Source organism: Parus major, chromosome 4, assembly GCF_001522545.3.
Source record: "Parus major isolate Abel chromosome 4, Parus_major1.1, whole genome shotgun sequence".
In the NCBI taxonomy this organism is placed as follows: Eukaryota; Metazoa; Chordata; class Aves; order Passeriformes; family Paridae; genus Parus; species Parus major.
The window spans coordinates 46,088,127-46,110,504 of NC_031771.1; the positions used below are offsets into that span (position 1 = coordinate 46,088,127).

The following is a 22,378-nucleotide window of genomic DNA, read 5'->3' on the forward strand; positions in this document are numbered from 1 at the left end:
TTGTTATGTACAGACCATTTCTACTGTCATGAATCATGTTTTACCACCCCTGTGCTTTTACTTCTGCACCAGGTGCTTTTTTTCCTTTTGAGCAAACACATTGGAGTTTCCGTGTTTACTGCTGACACAGTGCATGTCGGGTACACAGCACAGGTTGAGTTATTCCTACCGTCCCACCGCCGACATGATCAGTAAATCTGCTTCTCACTCCAGGAGCTGCGGACCCTTTGTTTTTCCTACAGCCAAAGGTAAATTGATTCAGCGCGACCTGAAATAATTTTGCCAGATGCACATAAAGAAAAAAAAAAAATATTTCACTGAAAAAGCCTTATGCAGTCAAGCAAAATATGCCCTTTTCTTATCTTATCTGTTGTGAGTAACCCAAGCTATTTGCACAACGCCTTGTGCTAGGAAGGAGTTGTTTGTACATGTTTCACTCCTTTTTTTCCAAGTTTTGAATTTTGAATGAAATCTTTCTCTTCAAATTCTTTTTACCTGTGAAAATGTTACAGTTTCTCTTTCCTGTGCTTCCCTGAGGGTTGTACCCAGTCCTCCCTCCAAAGATCCCTTCCTTGCAGATAATTTTCTATTAATCTTCAAACCACTCTGGAGAGCTCTCTGCGTCTGGCAGCACTAACATCCCCTTCCCTCCCGTCCCACCCACTTAGCCTCAGCCTAAGAGCCCTTAACAAATGACTCCCAAGGAATTTAAATGGCTAACGCTCGCTGGCCAATAAAGAGATGCATAAACTCTATAACCAGGTTGCACAGCTCTTGCCATTAGGAAGAAAGACTGCTCAGGCAAAGGCGCGAGTGCCCTTAACCTGTTGCACTTCGGTCGCAGAAGCAGAGAGGTAAGGGAAATCTTGTTTGCTCTGTAGGGCTTTTTATCTGGTTTTCATTTATCAGGGAGTTGAGACCAAATGTATGTCATCATCCAGGTATGGGCTCAGGGGTTTGCCTTCCTTTAGAGGGTCCTAAGGGGTTGTTTGAGAATTAAGCAACTGCTTGTGTGATTGAACTGTGAGATCAACGTGTGAATATCTAAAAGAATTTGCATAGTAAATACCAAATCGAATGTCAGAACAATGAACACTAAATCACTGATATTTTAGACAGTCTAAAATCATGTCTCATAGATATCTTTTCTGCTATCTTAAATTAATGAAGTAAAAGGTAGCCAGTTGCAACTGCTTGACATTGAGTTTTCAGTCAGTCTGTCTCTGCCATTGTCTGTGCCGCCTGGTATTTTGTTCTGCTCTTTCAAGAGATTGACATAAAAAAATCAAACTTTAAAAGTGGATTATCAGTTTTTGGTGCAGAATTTGGGGCTTGTAGGTTGAAGGTGGCTAGGAAGGTTTAAGTAAACAGGGTATGTATGCGAGTATTATTAATAGAAACGTATCTATATAGCTCAATTCACATACTGAAAACTTGACGGCGTTTAAAGAAAGTCAGCTTTGATATTATTCTATTCATATTCTACTTAAGTAGCATGTGAAATGTGTAGAACTTGTATGTGACATTGGACACGTGACGTAAATCTGTTCACCCTTATTTATTTAATTATTAATTTATTGTTTTATTGGGGTCAGTGCTGATAACACTAGCAAAGTTTGAATTTAAACCAGAAAAAAATGCAGTTGTTGAAAGTAAGGTTCAATTAAAACAAATGACAAAAATGTCAGTTTACGTGTGGATTAGATGCAGCAGCTGTATAGAATGGTGTCCTGTCCTGAGCTAGGTGGAATTGAAACCGTGATTCAAAATGTATCTGTAAAGCACTCCCTCTCCCTCTGCAGATGCAGGCTTGCCATGGATGACAGTCTGTGCTAAGAACATTTGGGGGATGTCATGGCAAATGTTACTGCCGTCCCCTGCAGTGCTCCATGGCCTGGCAGACGGGGTTGCAGAAAGGACATCTTATTCAATTGCATTATCACAGCTGATCTCTGAAGGTCTTCACACCCAGTGCAGTCTGCAGCTGGTGTTAGCTGATGGTGCTGCAGCAAAGATCTTGCCAGTGTGTGTAAGAGTTGAGAGAGGTTTTTAATTAAATTGACACGGTTAATCCAACAGAACTTCAGAACGTGTCCTTTATGTTTGTCAAGACAAGGCCACATGACTGTCTGTCAAGACAACATTGTTGTAATGTTATTGGTTTGATTATTTTTCCATGGGTTTTTTGTATAGCTTTGCACTGTATAACCAAGATTAGATAATACATTGCATAAAAATAAAGTTAACAAAGGAGTCACCATTTTGCTACTCTTTAATGATTTCCATTCAATTCTGTATTTCAGCTCCAGTCTTTGCTGAAGAAATTACATTGAATCAAATGACCCTTGTCTTCTTTCTTCAGCTTCTAATTAAAAAATATAATCTCATTTAAGATCAACAAAAGGTGGATTTCAAATTATATCTGTCTCAAACCCCACTCCTTTTCTGGAGTGAACAGAAATTTCACTTAAAAATCATACATATTTCCAAGTGAGCTGTAATTTCAGTAGACTTAAATTGTCTTGAATTAACCCAGTGCAGGAGAGTTGCCCCCTGAGAGAGTTCCTGCCTTGGTTAAACTTTTTTTAAATTTATAATATTAACACTGCGTGCAGGTAACGAGTGCTGGAAATCTCTTCCTTGTACTTGTAAACCTTGTTTCTCAATTCTTCAATCCAGCGTTCAAAGGTCTGTACAAACTTCTTAGATCAGAGGTCAGGAACAAATTGCTGCACTTTGCAGCTCCTTTCTGCCGATATGACAGAATTTCACAGGAAAGACGATTGACTTCCAGCCCCCACTCCTCCACGCACAGGCAGCACTAGGCAGTTAAAATGGTGATATGTACGAGTCAGCTATTGGTACCTGAGTTTAATTAATAACTAACTGGGTTTCTGTGGTGCAAGGTGCATATTATAAAAAGGGTCAAATGTCAGTGCACAAAGGAAAAAAAAAAAAGGACAAAACCCCAGCCACTGACTAAGCCAAATGCTTTGAGTTTAATGTACTTTCAGCAGCGAACATTCACATCCCAACTGTGGTTTGCTTTATGTTGATTTTCATTTCAGTGACCTGAGGGGGAGGGAACACGTTGAGCCACTTTCAGCTTTCCCTGGAATCTCTACCTCCTGCTGAAAGCAGGGTTGCAGGTTGGGCCCCCTGTTGCTGCAGTGCTCACGTGGTATACACAAAGCTTAGAATGTTGCAATAAAAATAGTGCATGGGATTAGGGTAAACTGAAAATTCTGAAGCTATTTTTATTGTAATAAATTTGACTACGTGGGTAGACTTTATATGAACAGGCAGGAATTCACTCTGGGCTCTCCAGCAGAGTTAGAGGAAAAAGTTTGATCAGAAAAGCTGAAAAGACAACTGTAGGTTATAAACTTTCTAAGATACTATTGGTTGCACTGCAGAGTGGACCCTATTACTGTAATATTTATGTAGACAGACAGATAAAGTGTCCTGTATTATAAAAACAAAGAAGCATCTGCACACATATCCCTGCACCACAGAATTCAGCAAAGCCTTTGACAGACATTTTCAATGATTGAATTAAATCACCATGTTCATATATAAGATTTGCCTTCAGAAGGACAAGAAGTGAAATAAGTGAATGTGTTATCTTTCCTGTGTAATGATTAACAGATGAGTCTAGTTGTGGTTTTGTTTTTCAGTTGTAGAGCATTGCTTCTCCTGCTCTTCTTATGGCAAAAGCTTGTGAGCTTCTAGTCCATCCTGAATGACACTCTTCTCCCTTTCCAAGCAGAATGTTTTCTAAAGCAGACAGTTCATGAGGAGGACACATTTACATGTATCAGCATCTCTGCAGAGAACAGTGTTTAATCACATTTTTGGTAGAGAAACACTGCAAAAACTTTCCCATCAAGTACAGCTCATCCAGAATAGGAAAGACTACACTGAAATTTACATATCATGTATTTTCATGTCTGATCATGGTAATGATAGACTTTATTGAATAGCTTGAAGTACAGGAATTTGGGGAGAGGGGAATGGTTGTGCTGTTTCCTGATTTAGACAGCCAATAATAGTGATTACATGAACCACATCTCATCTTCTCAGCTTTCCTCAACATATGGCTTCAATATATTGCAGGGTAATAGCTTCAGCCTCAGCCCATAACAAGTCCTATCAAAATAGGGGAGAGTTATGAACCAACTGGAGTGGTAAAAGATGGAGCTGAGGCAAACAGGGTAACACAGGTTACACAGCTTGTTGGACAAAGTTCTGAATGACTTGCAGAAAAGTGCATTATAAAATAAGGGAGGAGACTGGGTTTTGCTTACCCAAATTTCCTTCAGAAGTGGTTTAATTTGAGGTGGCTGGTTTGGCACTGCAGTAGCACAAAACCACTCAAGAAACAGACATTGCATTAACAGAATTCACATTGCGGAAGCCAGGTCATGTTAGTAGGATGCTCTAGGTGGTGGTGGTGGTGGTGCTGTGATACATCAATAACTTTCATCAGCATCGGTTCATTCTTTCCATGGCAAAACCATATATTCATGAGCACATTTTGACTTGTGATCACCAAAAAGCCGTGGCAGGACGCAAAGCTACGCTCAGGAAAGTTTTCTTACTTTACTATTTGAAATATCATTACTCACATCTCCCTGAATATAAATTTTGCAGTTTTCAAGCACAAATTCAGGTCATTGAGGGATCTTCTTACTGGGAATGTTCACTGCTAGATATGGATAGTGCTTACAGATAATGCAAGTGGATCACAGACAAGATTAAGCACAACATAGAAAGATGCAGAGAGGGTTGATAACAGAACAGGCAGGACGTTTGCACAACACAAGACCGCTTTATTTTGTATGGGAACTGTAATTTTAGCTCCATTTTTGAAGTTGTACATAAAGTTGTTGTGAGGTAAGATTAACTTTCCCAGGCCAAGGGAACTGGTATAATATGGTTAAGGGAGTTAGAGCCATGATTATTGTTTTTCTAATGATAATGGTGAAAATTAGAAGTTTAACCTTCAAATCCTAGTTTGAAGCTGTAGCCAACTGTTGACTGTACAAATTCCTTGTTGAATCATCTGACTAGAATTCAAGTTTTAACCTGGGAAATTCCAGGATGTTAATTTACAGAATAATTTCAGGTGTTTTCCTCCTAAAATAGAGCAAGAAGAAGAAGAGCAGATTTCTAGTAATTTTATTGCAATTTTTTAAGCCAAATACATTGCTTTTGATTGGTGCCTGGAGAACATAACCTGTCCCTGCAAGACTTTTAAAGCCAGATTTTCTGTAGTGCTTATCCCTATTTTAAATATCTCCCTCTTGCAGCCATTAGAGTCTCATAACTGATGTCAGAGGAGTCGTGCTAGATGTGAGTACTGTTAGAAATATCACACTTTATTTTCTGTTTCTTTCTTCGAACCTGACACAATCAAAAGTCAAGGTCAACATATTTTGGTGAGTTTTAAATGGAACCAACCATTTTTAACATGTTTAGCCACTTAGGATAACTTTAAGCAACAGAAAACCACGCGCAGATCCTCTGCAGTAAATCCACCCTGAACACTGCTTTTCAGGCCCTGAACTTGCCCTATACAAAGCAAGCATAACTGACCAACCAAAATAAAACTGAAGTTTAAGCATGAAATACAAACTCTTGCAATGAAATTAATGGTCAGAACTCTGATGATAGGCTATAGATTAGAATGCAAATTGTCACCATAGAAGAAGTAGGCTTTTCATAAAATCATAGAATCTTTAGGTTGGAAAAGACCTCTAAGATCGTTGAGTCCAACTATTAGCTGAACGCTGCCAAGTCCACCACTAAACCATGTCCCTAAGTGCCACATCTACATGTCCTTTAAATAACCCTGGAGATGGTGACTCAACCACACCCCTGAGCAGCCTGTTCCAATGCTTAACAGCCTTTCAATGAAGAAATCTCTCCTTCCCTGATGCAACTTGAGGCTGCTTCCTTTTGTCCTAATTTCAGCAGCCAGACTCAGGATTTAGTAGGCTGGTTTTATCCTACCTCTCAGGCACTGTTGCTCTCTGTATTTAAATATAGAACTTCCAGTGGGCAGAGAGCTTCTGCTTGTAGGTGTTATTGTCTGAACATACGTGGGAAATACGTGGTGCAGCAAATGCTGCTCCATGCACACGTCATTGTGTTCTGTGCAGCACCTGAGCCAAAAAGCTCCTAACTCTGGCTGGAGAGGGACAAGTTCAATGACCCAACTAAGGCATGCAGATGATGATGAGAATAAGCAGTTTTTTAGTGGTGCTGGCAGCAGGATAAATTGCACAGCAGACAGACATGTCATTGTCAATGACCTCGGAGGCTGCTTTCTTCCAAGCTGCTCATCACAAGCTACTCATCAAGTCTCTTGTCTGCCGTTGTTCCTACCCTTTCAGGTCTGCTGATGCAGTTCACCACATTTTCCACAGAGTTTTGCCAAAATTGTCCACATTAAGAAAATCCACCTTTTCAAAATGTTTCACCTAACCTGGGGCAAGATTTTCCCTCAGTTCAGCTGCAGGAAAAGAAATGTGTCTGACACACTGCAGACATTGTCATGGCCTGTTGGCCTCAGGTATTGCTTCTTGTAAAAGAGTGAAGGCACCATCCATCCCATGTAACCTTCCCTTTCTGGCCTGAAAGACCTTCAGGAAAGGGCCTTGGCCAAAAAGCTGTGCTGAAATGCTGCACTCTCTTGCACTGACCCATCACAAGTTTCAGATTTGGACACCTGCATTTCATTAATGGCAGAATGAAGGAAAGCAAGTGTGATCCAGTTCCTGTTGATCCCACACTGTCCCTGGATCCTGCAGCTGGGCGTGCAATGGCTCAGCTTCAGCAACAGTCTCAAAGACACCTGCTTTGTTCAGTTCATTTATGAAAATAGTAGGAGGAAAAGACTGACAGCTCAAGAAAGAGCAAAGTGATGTGTAATGATACTGTAATTATCTTTAAACAGGGAGGTAACTTGCACATGACACTTGAAGCAATGCAGAAGTCACTACCTTACTTTGAATTTATGAGGCCATTGAATTTTTCTGTTCAGCCAATAGAACTTCTAAACCGGCAAACCTTGTTTTCAGCAGGAGCATTTCTGGGGTGTCTGACATTTGTGATAAAATTACACAGTTGTTCTTAGCTGTTGTTTTCATATGCATTTTATGAATATAAAGTTGTCATGAGAATAGTCAGGATTTGCCATGCTTTTAGAGCTGCTGCCTATTATTATTATCATCAGGATCAACATTTTTCCCTCTGCGAACAGGGTGTATTTGAAATTTCAGCAACCGTCCTTCCCTCTGTGGTTTAAAATGCAAAACAGTGGCAGTTTCTTGAAGGAAGCAGTAGACATGCCCTGTCAGCTCAGTGGGAGTTTGTACAGTACAGGGTCTGCAGGTGGGGCACAGGTGTCCCCATCCCTCCCCTGGACAGTTTTCACAGAGGCAGCACATCTCCCTGGTCTCTCCTGTGCCTGTGGTGGTGCTGGCACCTGTCTCCGGGCTTTGTGACTGCTGGCAGTTGTGTCACCCACTGAAACACACATGATTCCACTAAATCTAGGTAACACAAAACTGGAGGGATGAATTAAGTCCAAACATAAACAACCTCATTTTATAGGAGCATGTGAGTGAAGTGGACACAGAGTTAATGCCACAAGGGCACTGGCTGTGTCCCTGTGTTTGTAAAAGCCTATTTGACCACACTAGGATCAACAGAGGAGAGTGTGTCTGCCTAACACCACAGGGCACTGCCTAGTGCTGGACTAACCCAGGGGTAAGTTGGTTTGTGGACTTTGGGCATTGCTTTCTCACTGGGGCCCCAAGCTGCCTTTGCCCTGGGACAAGGGGCATCACCATTTGGCTCTGTTGTTGATCAAGGTGTGGTATTTCTACTTAATAAAATACCTGCCTCAGTTAATCAGCCTGCTCACAGTATGCTTTAGGTCAGTCACTGCCAACACAGTAAGTTTGCCATTTAATATTCTGGGATGTGGGGAAAAAAGTACCTTTAAAAATAAGGTAATTAATGTTTAGGGCAAGAACTATTTACACTATTCCTACTGGCAGCAGAGGAGTTTCATGAGCAAGGTGAAGTGAAATTTGAATGGTTCCAGTGAAACATATGTCTGAGAGTTCACCTGTGCAAGGAAAAGTCCTTGGAACAGAGATGCTGAACTGAGGGGCTCATAAGCCTTGCTCCTGGTAGGCTGGCAGATGTTAGCATCCATCTAACATGATGTTGAACAATCAAGCAGGACTTACCTTTTCCTAAAAAGAAGCCAAGGACTTGTTTCAGTCCTGATAATGAGTCATTGAAAACTTAGCTGTCTCCAAAACACAAGCTTTCTTGTCAAAAACATTTTTGTCTGTCTCTTTTTTTTGAATCTGTGTTATCAAGATCAGGGGTACCTGCCTCCTCAGAGTCTAGAAACCAAGCACTTCTATTTCACAAGACACTGCATTTTAATGGAGATTAAACTTTTGCCTTTTCTAGCATGAACCTCACATACCGGGTGCTGGAGATCAGCTTGGCTTTATTAAGGCCCCTAGACCCATAGTACCAGCCATGCCTCGTGTACATCTGCAACACATGGTAGCAAGTTTTCATGTCCGGGTTACTGTTGAATTAAAAAATGCACAAGCAGGTTTGAACACTTTGGAAACTGGTATTTTCAGAAACTGTTTTCTTCAGAGGGATTGCATTTCAGTCAGAAAAGGATTAGATTGTGAAAGGCAGTAACAGCAGGATAGAAGAGCTCTCAGACCAGACAGCCTGTGCATTTTCCCATCAAGCTACAGATGATCACTGATGATAAATGTTCAGGTAACTGATACCTGTGCTTAGTCAAGGTGTTGATTGTATAACGTGGCAATGAACAAGTTGTTAATTGTGTATTTAGTTACAACAATTAGGGCTATATGGGCTCTGTAACTTTCTTAGGTAGTATCTACTTATGAAACCCAGCTCTGTGTATCTTCACAAGAAGAAAAAAAAACCCAAACCACATTTGATCATGAATCTTGATTCCAAATAAATTACATAGGGATAAATACATTTTAGCTTCACAAGGAATTTTTAATTATGCACTATCACAAATGGTCTACAGCAGTGTCTGCAGCAAAGATGATCAGCAGCAGCTTCATGTACAGCTTGCAGTATGAGAAATCATGCTGCTGGTGAAATGCAAAGTGCTGGAGAGCATGCAATCTCCTGCATGGCAATTGAATTACCAGCTGATTTCCAGGGGTCAGGGGAGATTCTGTTTCATCTCCCCTCACTCCACAAACCCAGTGATCATCTGTAGCTTTCCAGCCCCAGACACAGAGCTAATCTGTGTCTAAAAATTTAATCCTGCAGATAACAGAGATATAGAGACTTATTTTGTAAGTTGACTTAAAACAGGTGGTTTGAATGGAATTGCTAATTTTTAAACTTTGCCAAACTTGGGGTGATAAGTACTTGACTTGCCAACAGATGGTCCATGTAAAGAATTATTATTTCCCACCAAACTAGCTTTGCTTTTATTCCAAGAAAGGTGAAGTTACACTTCCAGGAGCAAATTTTCAAGTGAAAAACGAAGTTGTTTTACTCTGCCTTAATTTTCTTAATTATTTCAAATAATTCCCAGGAATAAAATTAAAATCTCTGACTGTTAAAGGGTAATATTTGAATCTGGGAGAAACATTTATCAGTAGCAGTTCAAGAAGCTATCAATGACAGATCTGGCTTCAGAGGAATTGTGTTTACTAAAGTATTATCTGAGCATCAGCATCACAATTACTGCCCTCCACTTTCTTCATCCTCATCTTCTCCTCTGCTCTCCATATTTTTAAATAAAAATGGCTCAGAAGCATCAGCAAGCAACACTTATGGCCCAAAAACACATGCAGGATCAGGTCTTACTGCAGACCAAAGCTCAGAGGTCCATTTCCCCATTCCAAATGCATTTAGGAGATGAACCAGGCTCAGTAGTGTTTGCCCTGGCTCATGCATAGATATCACTGGTTATAGACCAGCACAATTCCAGGAAGCTCAGGAGCTTTACTGAAAAAAAGTCTGAGTTGCTGAGGTTACTAGGATTTAAATGGATTTTGTGAACCATACAAATCAGATCTTAGTGCCTAAAATTTGTACCAATTTTTTTGTGGACTTGGGCTTCCTGTACTGATGAAAGATCTTCCTGGTCGTAATCAATGCAGTGGCCCTATCATTCAGATGAAGAGTATATATTTAAGGCTTTATGGGACAGAGAAAAACCTGTGTCTCACTGAATAAGACAACTATATAGAACAAATAAATCTCTCTGAAACTTCATCCTTTTTTTAAAAAAAAAATATATAATCAAACCCACATATTGGGAGCATTTCATATGGTGGTTTGAAGTGTCCTACAAGGGTCAGTGTATTTTGACAGTTCCATCAACAGACTAGTGATGAATGCAAATCATGGGAAATAAATCAGTGAAGGAAAGACTGATGGAATTGTAAAACACAATGGGGAGGAGCCAATTGTGTAACATTCAATAGGTGGGATATGGCAAAAGGCAGTTGGGATAGGGCTGAATTCAAGGTTATGGCATTCAGGAGTAATAATCATAAGTCATGCCTGCTACATGGGACATAACCAGAGCAAGTGGTGCTTCTATAAAGGATTTGAGGTTAGAATTGGAAAAAAACACCATACAACTCCATGTGACTTGCTAGTGGGAAGGTGTGAAGAAGCAGGCTTTGGCAAGACAGAGACATTGGGAGAAGAAGGGGGGCTGATCTTCATCCCTGTTTATAGCTAAGATGAAAAAGGCTGAAGCTCTGTCCAAAGACCAACAAACAAGAATTTTAGATGAAAAAATGACTAATTGTGAGCTCAGCCTGCAAGTTTTATTCAAAAGATAGAGCTGTGTCCTGCTTAAATGACTTAAATCACTACAAGACATAAGCAGAGGTCTTGAAAGGCTCTTTAGTCTATCTAATCCTATCTGGAAGCAAAAGCCAGGCAAATTCTCATGAGAAATACTCCATCTCATGATGGAATGGTTAGCAAACAAGCCATACAGTATTCAGGATACGCTATGCCTGCAGTATCACTGTTCAGGTTGGCATGGCTTGTTCCTCTGTCCTTCTGCAGCCTTAGTCCCAGTTTGAAAAACAAACTTGCAGAAGAACTACAGGAAAATGAAAGAGAGAGGTGGAATTCTGATGGTAGCTAATAGCTTTTAACGAGTGTTCTCCTTCTTCATTTGCCCAGGTTTTATCAAGCTGTGAATGAGTTTGACACCATGACGGCTGAGGATTCCACTGCAAGGATGAGCAATGACTCCACTAATGTGGCCACCACAAAAGTCCCTGAAGGTGTTGCTGGTGCACCCAATGAGGCAGCCCTGCTGGCCCTCATGGCCCGCACTGGATACAGTATGATCCAGGAGAACGGGCAGCGCAAGTATGGAGGCCCTCCTCCTGGCTGGGAGGGCCTGCACCCTCCTCGCGGCTGCGAAGTCTTTGTGGGCAAAATCCCCCGCGATGTCTACGAAGATGAGCTCGTCCCCGTCTTCGAGTCTGTCGGCCGCATCTACGAAATGCGCTTGATGATGGACTTTGATGGGAAGAACCGTGGCTACGCCTTCGTGATGTACACACAGAAGCATGAGGCGAAGCGTGCTGTCAGGGAGCTGAACAACTATGAAATCCGCCCCGGCAGGCTGCTGGGTGTGTGCTGCAGTGTGGATAACTGCCGGCTCTTCATCGGAGGCATTCCCAAGATGAAGAAGAGAGAGGAGATCCTGGAAGAGATTGCCAAGGTGACAGAAGGCGTGCTAGATGTCATCGTATATGCCAGTGCTGCAGACAAAATGAAGAACAGAGGCTTTGCCTTTGTGGAGTATGAGAGCCATCGAGCAGCAGCCATGGCCAGGAGAAAACTCATGCCAGGAAGGATCCAACTATGGGGACATCAAATTGCTGTTGACTGGGCAGAACCAGAGATCGATGTGGATGAAGATGTCATGGAGACTGTTAAAATCCTATACGTGAGGAATTTAATGATTGAGACCACAGAGGACACCATTAAAAAGGTGTTTGGTCAATTTAACCCTGGCTGTGTAGAGAGAGTGAAAAAAATACGTGATTACGCCTTTGTGCACTTTACAACCAGGGAAGATGCCATTCATGCCATGAACAACCTTAATGGTGTTGAACTAGAAGGCTCATGCCTGGAGGTTACTTTGGCCAAGCCGGTAGACAAGGAGCAATACACTCGCTACCAGAAAGCAGCAAAAGGAGGGGCTGCAGCAACCTCTGAAGTAACTCAGCAACCTAACTATGTTTACTCTTGTGATCCGTACACACTAGCGTACTATGGATATCCATACAATGCCTTGATTGGGCCCAACAGAGATTACTTTGTGAAAGGTTAGTAAGCACAATTAGAGGATGTGATTGGCAGGTTTGATCTTAGGCTGATGTGAGGGGTCTGCCTCAACCAAAGGACAGCTAGTGCCATGCAATTTTTTCTCAATGCGCTTTTATAGGCCTTTTGGTCATATTTTTGTTTGGACTTACTTTAGTCTATGACTACACAAAGTGTATTTATCTATAAATAATTGCTAATGTACAAGATAGCATGAAAGAGGTATAAAATATATGGTTAACAACAGGTAAAAACCAAGCATGGGATGGGGAACAGAGGGATCTGGGTTTATGAGCATTGTACTAAGTCTGAGCAAGTCTAAGGATTCCAGCTTCTGATGGTTCCTTTCAAAGAGCTGGATTCTATGACAGAGTGCTCTGGAGGCATGGGTATGGCGACCTCTCCGAAGGGAAGGAGGTAGGGAAAGCCTTAGTTAGGAATTCTCTTGGTGTCATTTCACTTCCGCATTAAAATGACAGTAGTGCTGTCCTTCATAAAGTCATTTGACAACTACAAGTTGAAGGAAGCACATGAGTGAAAAATAATTCTTTTATCATTATACCTTATTAATTTATACCTTAATTAATTATTGGTTACTGTCATTAAAAATTAACCAAAAATCAGATATTCATAAAAAACCCTTACATCTAAAATTGGTATTATAATTACAATTATCCTGTACTTACAGGATAACAAATTTCTGAAATTTGATGTGTATTTCCATAGAAGAAGCAATTTAGTATATTCTTAAAGCACCCACATAAACCAAGACATATTTTTAACCCTAGTTGCTCAAGAATTTCAGCTTCTTCTCAATTTCCAGATTTGTAATTGGAATGAACTATGACAGAGTTGAGTAAGAGTCTAAATAGTCAATAAGATCATCATAAAGTACATCAATATGGCAGTGTTCAAAGTACTGTCATAATACTTGTAGAGTCACTAAGATGAATAAAGGCAGTATTTTTGGAAATGGGTTATATGCAGCTAATAAAATAGCAGAGAAAACAATTAAACAACATAATTAAAAATATATGAGGTGGTGGGGCGAAGCTGGTTAAAGGGCAGGCATGATGTTGTGCCATCTTGGCAGGGTCCCACCGCAGCCAGTTGACAAGTTGGGTCTCCTCTGGAGGACAGCTGAAAACAGAAATTGTTCTTAATGCACAGAAATCACCCTGAGAATCCCCTTGCTCTCTGCTGACTGCATTGAACATGTAACACTTGCCACAAGAGTTCCATCAATATAAATGAGCAGTTAATATATTCTCACAAACATCAAAAGCTAAACAAGCATAAGTTTACTGGATGCTTCTTAGGCACTTCTGTTTTCCTAACTAGAGCCACTAAGACTCAGTCACGCTGACTTCAGCAGCCACATTTCTAAGCACAAGCCTCCGGATTTCAGCCTGGGGTCACTCATGCTCCCTGTGGGGCTGTCACTCTCCATTATTCACCATCTTCTGTGTTGTTATCATAAGCAGGCAGCATACGAGGCAGAGGGCGAGGTGCGGCTGGCAACAGAGCTCCAGGTCCCAGGGGTTCCTACCTGGGAGGATACTCCGCCGGCCGTGGAATCTACAGCAGGTACCATGAAGGCAAAGGAAAACAGCAAGAGAAAGGATATGAACTGGTTCCCAACTTGGAGTTACCTGCAGTCAATCCAGTGGCCATTAAGCCTGGTGCAGGTTAGTATGTGTAAGGAGGGGAGGAAAGGAGGGGTGGTGGACAGGCTCCCACTCCAAGCCCTGTCTCAAGCAAGTTAGGACCCCTCCAGGGCCAGTCCATGACTGCAGCTGTGGCAATGGGGATGGCCCCAGCGCTGGGACTCAGAGCTCCCTTGTGCTGGGTGCCTCCTGGCCCTGGCCAGACTTTATTCACACAAGACGCGCATAGTGGGATAGGGGACATGAATATCTGGGACCTCTTCAGGCCAGAGAAAAAAGGGCTAAAGTAATGCCCACTCCTCCTGTCCCCTTTTGCATTTGCTTAGGAGGAAGCAGACTTTCCTCTCCTTCTAGTCATATACACCAGAACATGGTGACTAAGAACAATCTTCCTCTCTTTTAACTTCTTCAATGCTAATTTCACCCTGGGAGATTACTATCCTAGATTTCCAGCCAGGCTGGAGTCCTCCCCTGTTTAGTCTGTATTTCTCCAGTGGTATGAGGCCGAGAAAAGGATCTGGGGCTTTCCCATTGCAGGAAAGTCCCTGGCTGAGGCAAGCTCCTCCATCTCCATGAGGAATGGGAAAAGAGCAAGGCAGCAAGGGGTCCATCTTTGCAGCAGTACAGTGCCTACAGGAGTTCTCTCATCTCTGCTGGGCTCTGAGGAGCCAGTCCAAGGGCTGGGGCAGGGATTGGCCCCTTCTGCTGCTTTGTCAGCTGACTACCCAGCCCTTGCCATTCTCAGGTGGACAAGATGAAAGCTGAAGCTCTGCAATTCCTCAAGATCCCACTTGAAAAGATTTTTATTTGAAAAAGTAACCTGAGGAAGAAGGTCCTTGAAGGTGATGGGGACCAGCCCTCTTGCAGAAGTCCTTCTCTCCATTTCTCTTTCCAAGTAAACTGTAATGGCAGGATGTAAGCATTGCCTAATAATAGAGCTACTGTGGTTTCCCAAAACATGTGTCATTTATGTCAGTGAAAATTACAGCTTGCATCTAATGAAGTCTGTGAAGAGTTCTTCATAATAGCTGGATGAGACAATGTCAGAAGAAGTCTAGAGACAGAGGAAGGTTGTTAAAATTAGAGTCACCACCAGAAAATATTACTGCTGTGTGTGTTTGCAAAGTTACTTTAGGAATTCCAGGTATTACTAAAGGATGCTTGAAAAGTGAGCTTGGAAATGCATTCTTATTAGTGGTGCCTATATTTTATTCAACTGCCAAACAAAAGCTTGGAGCTCAAGTCATAATGTTTCTACACTTGAGGCACGTTGAGATTCAGGTTTTTTTTTATCAGACCTTCCCCTATCATATGGTTCCAGCACAGCCTCTGAGCACAGAAGTACCTGGTTTGTTTTCTGTAGTCAGATCAGCTGATCTAATAAGAGCTACCACATGCAAGACTTACCTCTGTTATAAAGAGACTTTGAAAGCACATTACCAGAACAGAGAAGTAGAAATATACTGACTGCAAAGTTTCCTGCCTACTGCTTAGATCAACCTGAAAGTTAATTTCTTTGCAAATAGTTGGAATACTCCTGGGAGGTCACCCCAATACCCCAGACACCCGCTACTGTTTTTCTGCCAGAAGTTATTGCAGAATGGAGCATGTGAGCCCTTTGCCTTGGTGAGAAACTATCCCGGATATTTAAACCACAGATAAAACTGGTTTGACCTGACCAGGTAGACTTGGTGTAAAAGGAGAACTGGAAAACCTCATGAGTTGGGGGTCTCTGCTTGAGGAAACAGTGGTAGTCCACTGGTGGAGGACACATTTCTGCCTGAAAGACATCTGATCAGCTTCCTTGCTGCAGTCTCCAGGATCAGAGCAAGAGTACTACTGCTTTCTGTCCTTCCACTATGCTGCACACTTTAACATTGCAGAGTTTCATTGCACAGAAAGAAGCCTGTGTACCTATAAGGCTTAATTTCTGGATTAGTGGCTGCACCTCCCATAAGTGCCAACATCACCTCTTAGTCCAGCATCCATTATTTATTGATTACTTTGTTTTCCTTGTGAATAACCTTACTGCTAAAAAGCTTGCAATCTGAATGCTGAAGTGTGCAATATGAGGCAATGATGGAAATCATAGCATCACAGGATGGTTTCCATTGGAAGGGACCTTAAGGGTCATCTAATCCAATGCCCCTGTTATGGGCAAAAATGTCTTAAACAAGATCAGGTTGCTCAAAGGCCCATCCAACCTGAACTTGAACACTTCCAATAATGAGGCACACAAAACTTCTCTGGACAGCCAGTCCAGTGTCTCATCATCTTTGTTACAGAGTACTCCTTTCTTATGCCCAACTCTCCTTCAGTTTAAAACTGTTACCCCTTGTCCTATCCCTACAGGTCTTACCATAAAGTCTTTCTTATAGGTCCCCTTTAAGTACTGAAAAGCTTCAGTAGAGGTCTTTATCCCAGAGGCACCTTTTCTCCAGGCTGGACAACCCCAACTCTCTGACTTAACAGCAGAGGTGCTCCATCTCATTTTACATCTTCTGAACCTGCTTCAACAGATTCACATCCTTCTAATATTGGGGGCCCCAGAACTGGACACAGCACTCCAGGTGGAGTCTCAGCTGAGCAGAATAGAGGGGCAGAATCACTGCCCTCAACCTGCTGGCCTCACTGCTTTTGATAAACCCAGATTACAGCTGGTTTTTCTGAGCTACAAGTGTACATTCCCAGGCCATGTGCAATGATTGTGATTATTGGGAATGTTCAACAAAGAATGTTTCTTCCCTAAGCAAGCCATGAAACCCCATTTTGGACCATGTACAAACTCACCATCCTGAACGCTATTATTCTGACCAGTGCTCCCCCTTTGTCTGAAAGACCATGGCTCTAATTATATCATGTTGCCCAATTTTGGTCTGAGGAAGAATTCCCTAAAAAGAAGTTTGGGGTTTTTTTTAATGCCATTAAGTAGATTGATGCTGTAGCAGGCAGATGGGATAAAACATATTTAGCCAAGCTAACCTTGGGAAATGCTGGTAAAAGCTGATGTTTCACAGGGTTGGCCAAAGGATGGCATGTAAAGCAGACTGGTTTCTGCCTGCAACTTCTGCAGTACAAACCACAACTTTCTGTCATGGAGCAGCTTTTCCTATGGTAGCTACATATTCCTTGATGTCAACAGCTGGAGCAGGCACCTCACTGGAACATTACACACTTACCCCTTGTGTTCAGGCCACACGCTTGGCCAGTGGGAAGGACAGTGGTCAGAAGGGGTTGTGTAAATCTGGGTCACAGCTCCCAGTCCCCAGGAGGACTCCGGCCCTAAGACACTCATGGCAGGAGCATGGGGGGACATGCTGGACCAAACAGCACTGAGCCTGTCACTGTGCATCAGCTATGGTGCTCCCACACATGGGGAGGGCAGAGGTGCCCCAGGACCCCTGCCTGCACACAAGGCTGCCTCCCCTGAGAAGAGCAGCACAGGATCACTGCTGGAGAGCTGGGACAGCTGGGAGGGAGAACTACTTGACAAGACGCCCTGGAAACTCTCTCCCAATGTATCTGATATGTCTGGTCTCTCCTAGTGGCCATCCCTGCCATTGGTGCCCAGTACTCCATGTTTCAGGCCGCACCGCCTGCCAAGATGATGGAAGATGGCAAAATCCACGCTGTTGAGCACATCATCAACCCTATAGCTGTCCAGCAGGACCCAGCTAGTGCAGCAGCTGCCGCAGCAGCTGCAGCCGCGGCTGTAATACCAGCTGTCTCAACACCTCCTCCCTTCCAGGTGAGTTCAGCACGGAAGTCCTGCTTCCCATGCTTCCAGCTTCCCATACATCCTGCTATGCATACCCAGTGTTGGAAGAAAGCCTCTTGCCCTACTTCCATTCAGGACATGCTCTTGAGGATGTCACAGTGCCCAAGAGCCCTGCAGCTCATCTGACCTGCCTTAGACATCTGCACATTGAGCATTACTTTCCCCTATATGGGGGACCCAAACTGTGAGAGGGAGAGCTGCCTCCCATGATAGCATAACTCTCAATCAACAAGGCATGTACTGCCTACCCTCCCCTTTACCTCCCTCCCTTCTAGGGGCTCTGCCATTCAGGCCATGGAAGTGGGATGTTACAACAAAGTACTTTTTTTGAGGTCTGAACCCTTTCCTTCCAGGGTCGCCCCATCACACCGGTGTACACCATGGCTCCCAATGTGCAGCGGATCCCTGCCGCCGGGATTTACGGGACAAGTTATGTGCCATTTGCAGCGCCTGCTGCGGCCACAGCAACAATAGCCACGCTACAGAAGAACGCTGCCGCTGCCGCCGCCGCCTATGGAGGATACGCTGGCTACCTCCCCCCAGCATTCCCAGCCGCCACCATCCAGGTGCCCATCCACGACGTCTACCAGACGTACTGAAACTGTCGGCAGAGGAGGGTGCTGGAGAGACACACACTGAAGGAACACTTTACTATTTATGAAGAAAGAACTGTCTGCGAAAGAGTAAACATTTGGGCTTGGTAAAACAAAGCAGGAAGTGAAGAATGTCATAGAAAAACATGTTTGAAATATTTTCTATGCTTGAAGTTTTCACTAACTTTTTTAGGCTATTTTTAAAAATTTAACATGCCTGTATTCATACATTTCCAAAGGACCTTGGTGCATCCAACCCACCACTGACATGCATTTATAAGCATTGTAGTGGGATTGCATAGGGTCTTTTTTTTTTTTTAGCAGTTATATTTTCAATATATTTGTGGTATGAAGGTTATTTTTTAGTAATTTCTGCACTCCAGAGATGTCTATTTTGTAGTGCCTTTAATAATATATCAGCTATATATTAAAAAGCACACCTGAGCAGCTAGGGAAAGTTTTAACAATATATTTTGAAGAGTATATTCAATATTTAAAGAATACATACCTTAGTTTTATGTTTTGCTTTGTTTTTTAAGAAGAAAACAACACGTATCTTATTTAAAAATTATACTGGAAAGTGCAATTTGAAAAATGTGCAAGACCTCTGCATTTTTGTGCTGGCATTAATACAATCTTCTCATTCGAAATCACAAGTAACTAATATTGCCTGCTTGGAAGAAAGAGGAAAGAAAAAAAAAGCCTCCTCACACATACCTCTTCACAGTGTGATTTGCAGGCTTGTTTTTAGCTAAAGAAAGGCTCCGAGTTTTCCTTAGCAACTGGATTTTTTTATTTATTGAAGCTACTTGTAGTTGGAGCATGTACAGAAACGAGTAGCTGATGTTTTGCGCGAGGTGTCTTGACTTAGATCTTCATCCAGTATAAAGCCAAGGCTTTTTTACAATGCTCTTCATTTTATTTTTTGAAGTATTTGTTGTAGTGACTGAGAACATATGCTGCTGTGGCAAGAGTAGCCACGCACTCTCCGAGAGGATGTGCAGCATTACTTACCCATTGCTCCATCATGTTCCATGAGAAATTTCAAAGGTACTAGGGGTGGTAGTGATACTGGAATTAGTGAAACAGGGCTAGCCTCCCTCCCAGCCTCCCTTCCACTCTTAATTCCCTTTCTCCACAACTGGAGTTGTACATGCACATCAGGGGCGGGAGTGATTAGACCCAATGATTTTAAGACATAGAGCTTGTAAATATCTTTTAATATACATTTTTAAAGTCATTTTATGTTGCAAATTTGCATGGTATGTGGTTTGCCACAAAACAAAAACCTTTTATTGCAATGTTATAAAAAAGTTTGTTTTATTAAGAAGTAAATATATTATTGCAGTGTTTTGTGGCCTGTTTAAAGGCTTTTGTTTAGTAGTGCAGTGAATGTAAAATAGAGTAAAATGGTAAAAAATCTTGCCCTTTGTATGAAGTGCATCAGCTCTGCAAACTGGTGACAAAAGGTGAGAAGCAGGGAGTCAGTAAACAATGTTCCTTTACTTTTTGTGGTATAAGTACATACCAAAGGGGTTTCACATTGGCCATGTTTTGACAACTTAACCACTTCCAGACCGCGTCAAGCTCAGTTAAGTGACCTTTAAAATACACTTCTTTTACTTGCCTCAAAATTGAGCGGTTGTATTCCAGGTGCTCTTGCTCAGACAAGCTGAGCTCCCCTTGACTCTGTTGACCCATTAGCAAAAGCACTGCGAGGTTACCCATTAGGTTGGACTCTGCCCCTCCACACCCTTCCCAGGAAAATTTTATTGTCTGTACCTGCACATCTGAAAGCACACCCAGACCTCAGCCCCAAGGTCCTGCCCCCATGTAGGGAGAGACAGGAGGAGATCTGGGCAAAGCCTGAGGGGCAAGCCCCCAGCCAGAGTCCAGCACTGCCTCGTCCAGTCCTCCAGTCTAAGGCCTTACATAGCTCAACACTGAATGCCACCGTGGGTCCTTGGGCCATGCACAAACACCTCTGGGGCCAGGAAAAGGAAGTCTGGCAGTCAGGGCCTCTGCTGGCCCACTTCCAGCCCCACAGTCATAGCTGACCCTCAGGTGATGGCTCCCTTCCCACTAATCCTCTCCCTGCCAACAGGACAAGGGACCTGCCACTCACAAAGAAGGGCAGGAAGAGAAAGGAGCCAATGAGGGAAAACCATGAGGTGCCCCCAGCCCCCCAGGGTAGTAGTCCCCCAGGGATGGAGGCAGGACCCAGGCATGCAGGCAGCCAGACCATGCATGCCTCCTGCCCATCCCTGTCCTGCTTCTAAACCATTTCATGTACACTACTACTGAGGTAAGTCTAATAACTTGAAATGTGAACATCTTTAGGTTAAGAACAAACTATTCTAAGGAAAAAAAAAGTATATATTAAAAAAACAAAACTAGTGTGCCTTATTCTCAAAAGAGCTGATATTTTAGATATTTTATTGTATCTCTCTTCTCTGTATTGTCAGAAGTCTCTGAGTTTATTTAGTTCTTGCTCCATTTACGGTACATTTCTAGGATGTAGTGAATAAAGCATTCTTTAAAAACAGAGACTGTTACTTCATTGCAACATCCCACTCTGCCAAGGCTGTGCTCCCCTCCGAGCTGGGAAGAGAGTGTTTGGGGCAGGAGGGGAGCAGTGCACTGCAGCCAGCATCCCTGCAGGCTCCTGCAGGGAGCGAAGATGAACTGTCCCACTGACTCCTCTGTCCCACCACCCACAGAGGACAGTGACCTTCCCAGTAGGCGTATTGGGCATCTCTCCATTCTTCCAGCATCCTCTGAACAACCTAAATCTCTCTTTGCATGCAGTCTAGAATCAGTGCTTCAATGTGGATGGAGCTGGAGCTAACATCCTTCTGTGCTTTCCATTCACCCTGTGCACAAATTCCTGTATCTCTGTGGTATGTCCTCACTGCCAGGCAGAAGCACTGGGAACTGGTTCATCCTCTTCATTTCAGCATGCTCCATTCTTCAATCACACAGAAAGCTAAGCTGCACCTCATTTGAAGTGCTAGAAACTCCATGGCTCTTTCCTTAGTGTAAGTACACCTGGAGAAAATTTTCTGCTGCTGCATGTGGAAAAGAGCAGTCTAAGGAGTAGTTCTGGTTTAACCAGAACTTTCTGGAAGATATCAAATCTGACAATTATGGAAACTGTCAGGAGCGACCCACTTAGTTGGTGAGGAAAAGGCTGTGGAAGCTGTCTAACTTTGTTTTAGTAAAGCCTTTGACACTGTCTCCCATAATACTCTCCTGGAGAAACTGGCTTCCCATGGCATGAAGGAGCATACCATTCACTGGGTAAAGAACTGTCTGAATAGCCAAGCAGACTTACATCCATGGATGGAGTTACATCCAGCTGACAACCAGTCAAGAGCAGTGCTCTCTGGGGTTCAGTATTGGGGCAGTCCTGTTAAATGTTTTAGTTGATTACCTGAACAAGGGGATTGAGTGCCCCTCAGCCAGGTGACAGATGACACCAAGCTGGGTGGGAGTGTTGATCTGCTGGTGGGCAGGAAGACTCTGCAGAGGGATCTGGACAGGCTGGATCAATGGGCCAAGGCCCACACTATGATGTTCATCAAGGCCAAGTGCCAGGTCCTGCACTTGGGCCACAACAAGCCCATGCAGTGCTGGAGGCTTGCAGCAGAGAGACTGGAAAGCTGCCCAGTGAGAAAGGACCTGGGGGTGCTGGCTGAGAGCTACTGATCATGAGCCAGCTGTGCCCAGGTGGCCTAGAAGGCCAATGGCATCCTGGCCTGTGTCAGCAATAGTGTGGCCAGCAGGAGCAGGACAATGATTGTCCCCCTGTACCCAGCACCAGTGAGGCCACACCTCAAATCGTGTGTCCAGTTCTGGGCCTCTCACCACAGGAAGGACATTGAGGGGCTGGAGCATGTCCAGAGAAGGGCAACAGAACTGGGAAAGAGTCTGGA

General features: G+C 43.2%; 1 protein-coding gene across 7 annotated transcripts in view; it reads left to right on the top strand.

Moving 5' to 3' along the window:
* Positions 1 to 20,990, top strand: part of RBM47 (RNA binding motif protein 47) — a 74,393-nt gene extending 53,403 nt beyond the window's left edge. For 4 of the 7 annotated variants that reach the window (XM_015625387.3, XM_015625383.3, XM_015625386.1 and 1 more), the window contains exons 2-5: positions 11,248 to 12,407; positions 13,887 to 14,093; positions 17,618 to 17,820; positions 18,204 to 20,990. In XM_015625387.3, coding sequence (XP_015480873.1) covers positions 11,279 to 12,407; positions 13,887 to 14,093; positions 17,618 to 17,820; positions 18,204 to 18,449 — 1,785 coding nt within the window. In that variant the 5' untranslated portion in view covers positions 11,248 to 11,278 and the 3' untranslated portion in view covers positions 18,450 to 20,990. Of the gene's footprint in view, positions 1 to 126; positions 249 to 724; positions 855 to 11,247; positions 12,408 to 13,886; positions 14,094 to 17,617; positions 17,821 to 18,203 lie in introns of those variants that run through there. The other 3 variants (XM_015625385.3, XM_015625381.2, XM_015625382.2) reach the window with 3 other exon arrangements.
* Positions 20,991 to 22,378: the final 1,388 nt, after the last annotated feature.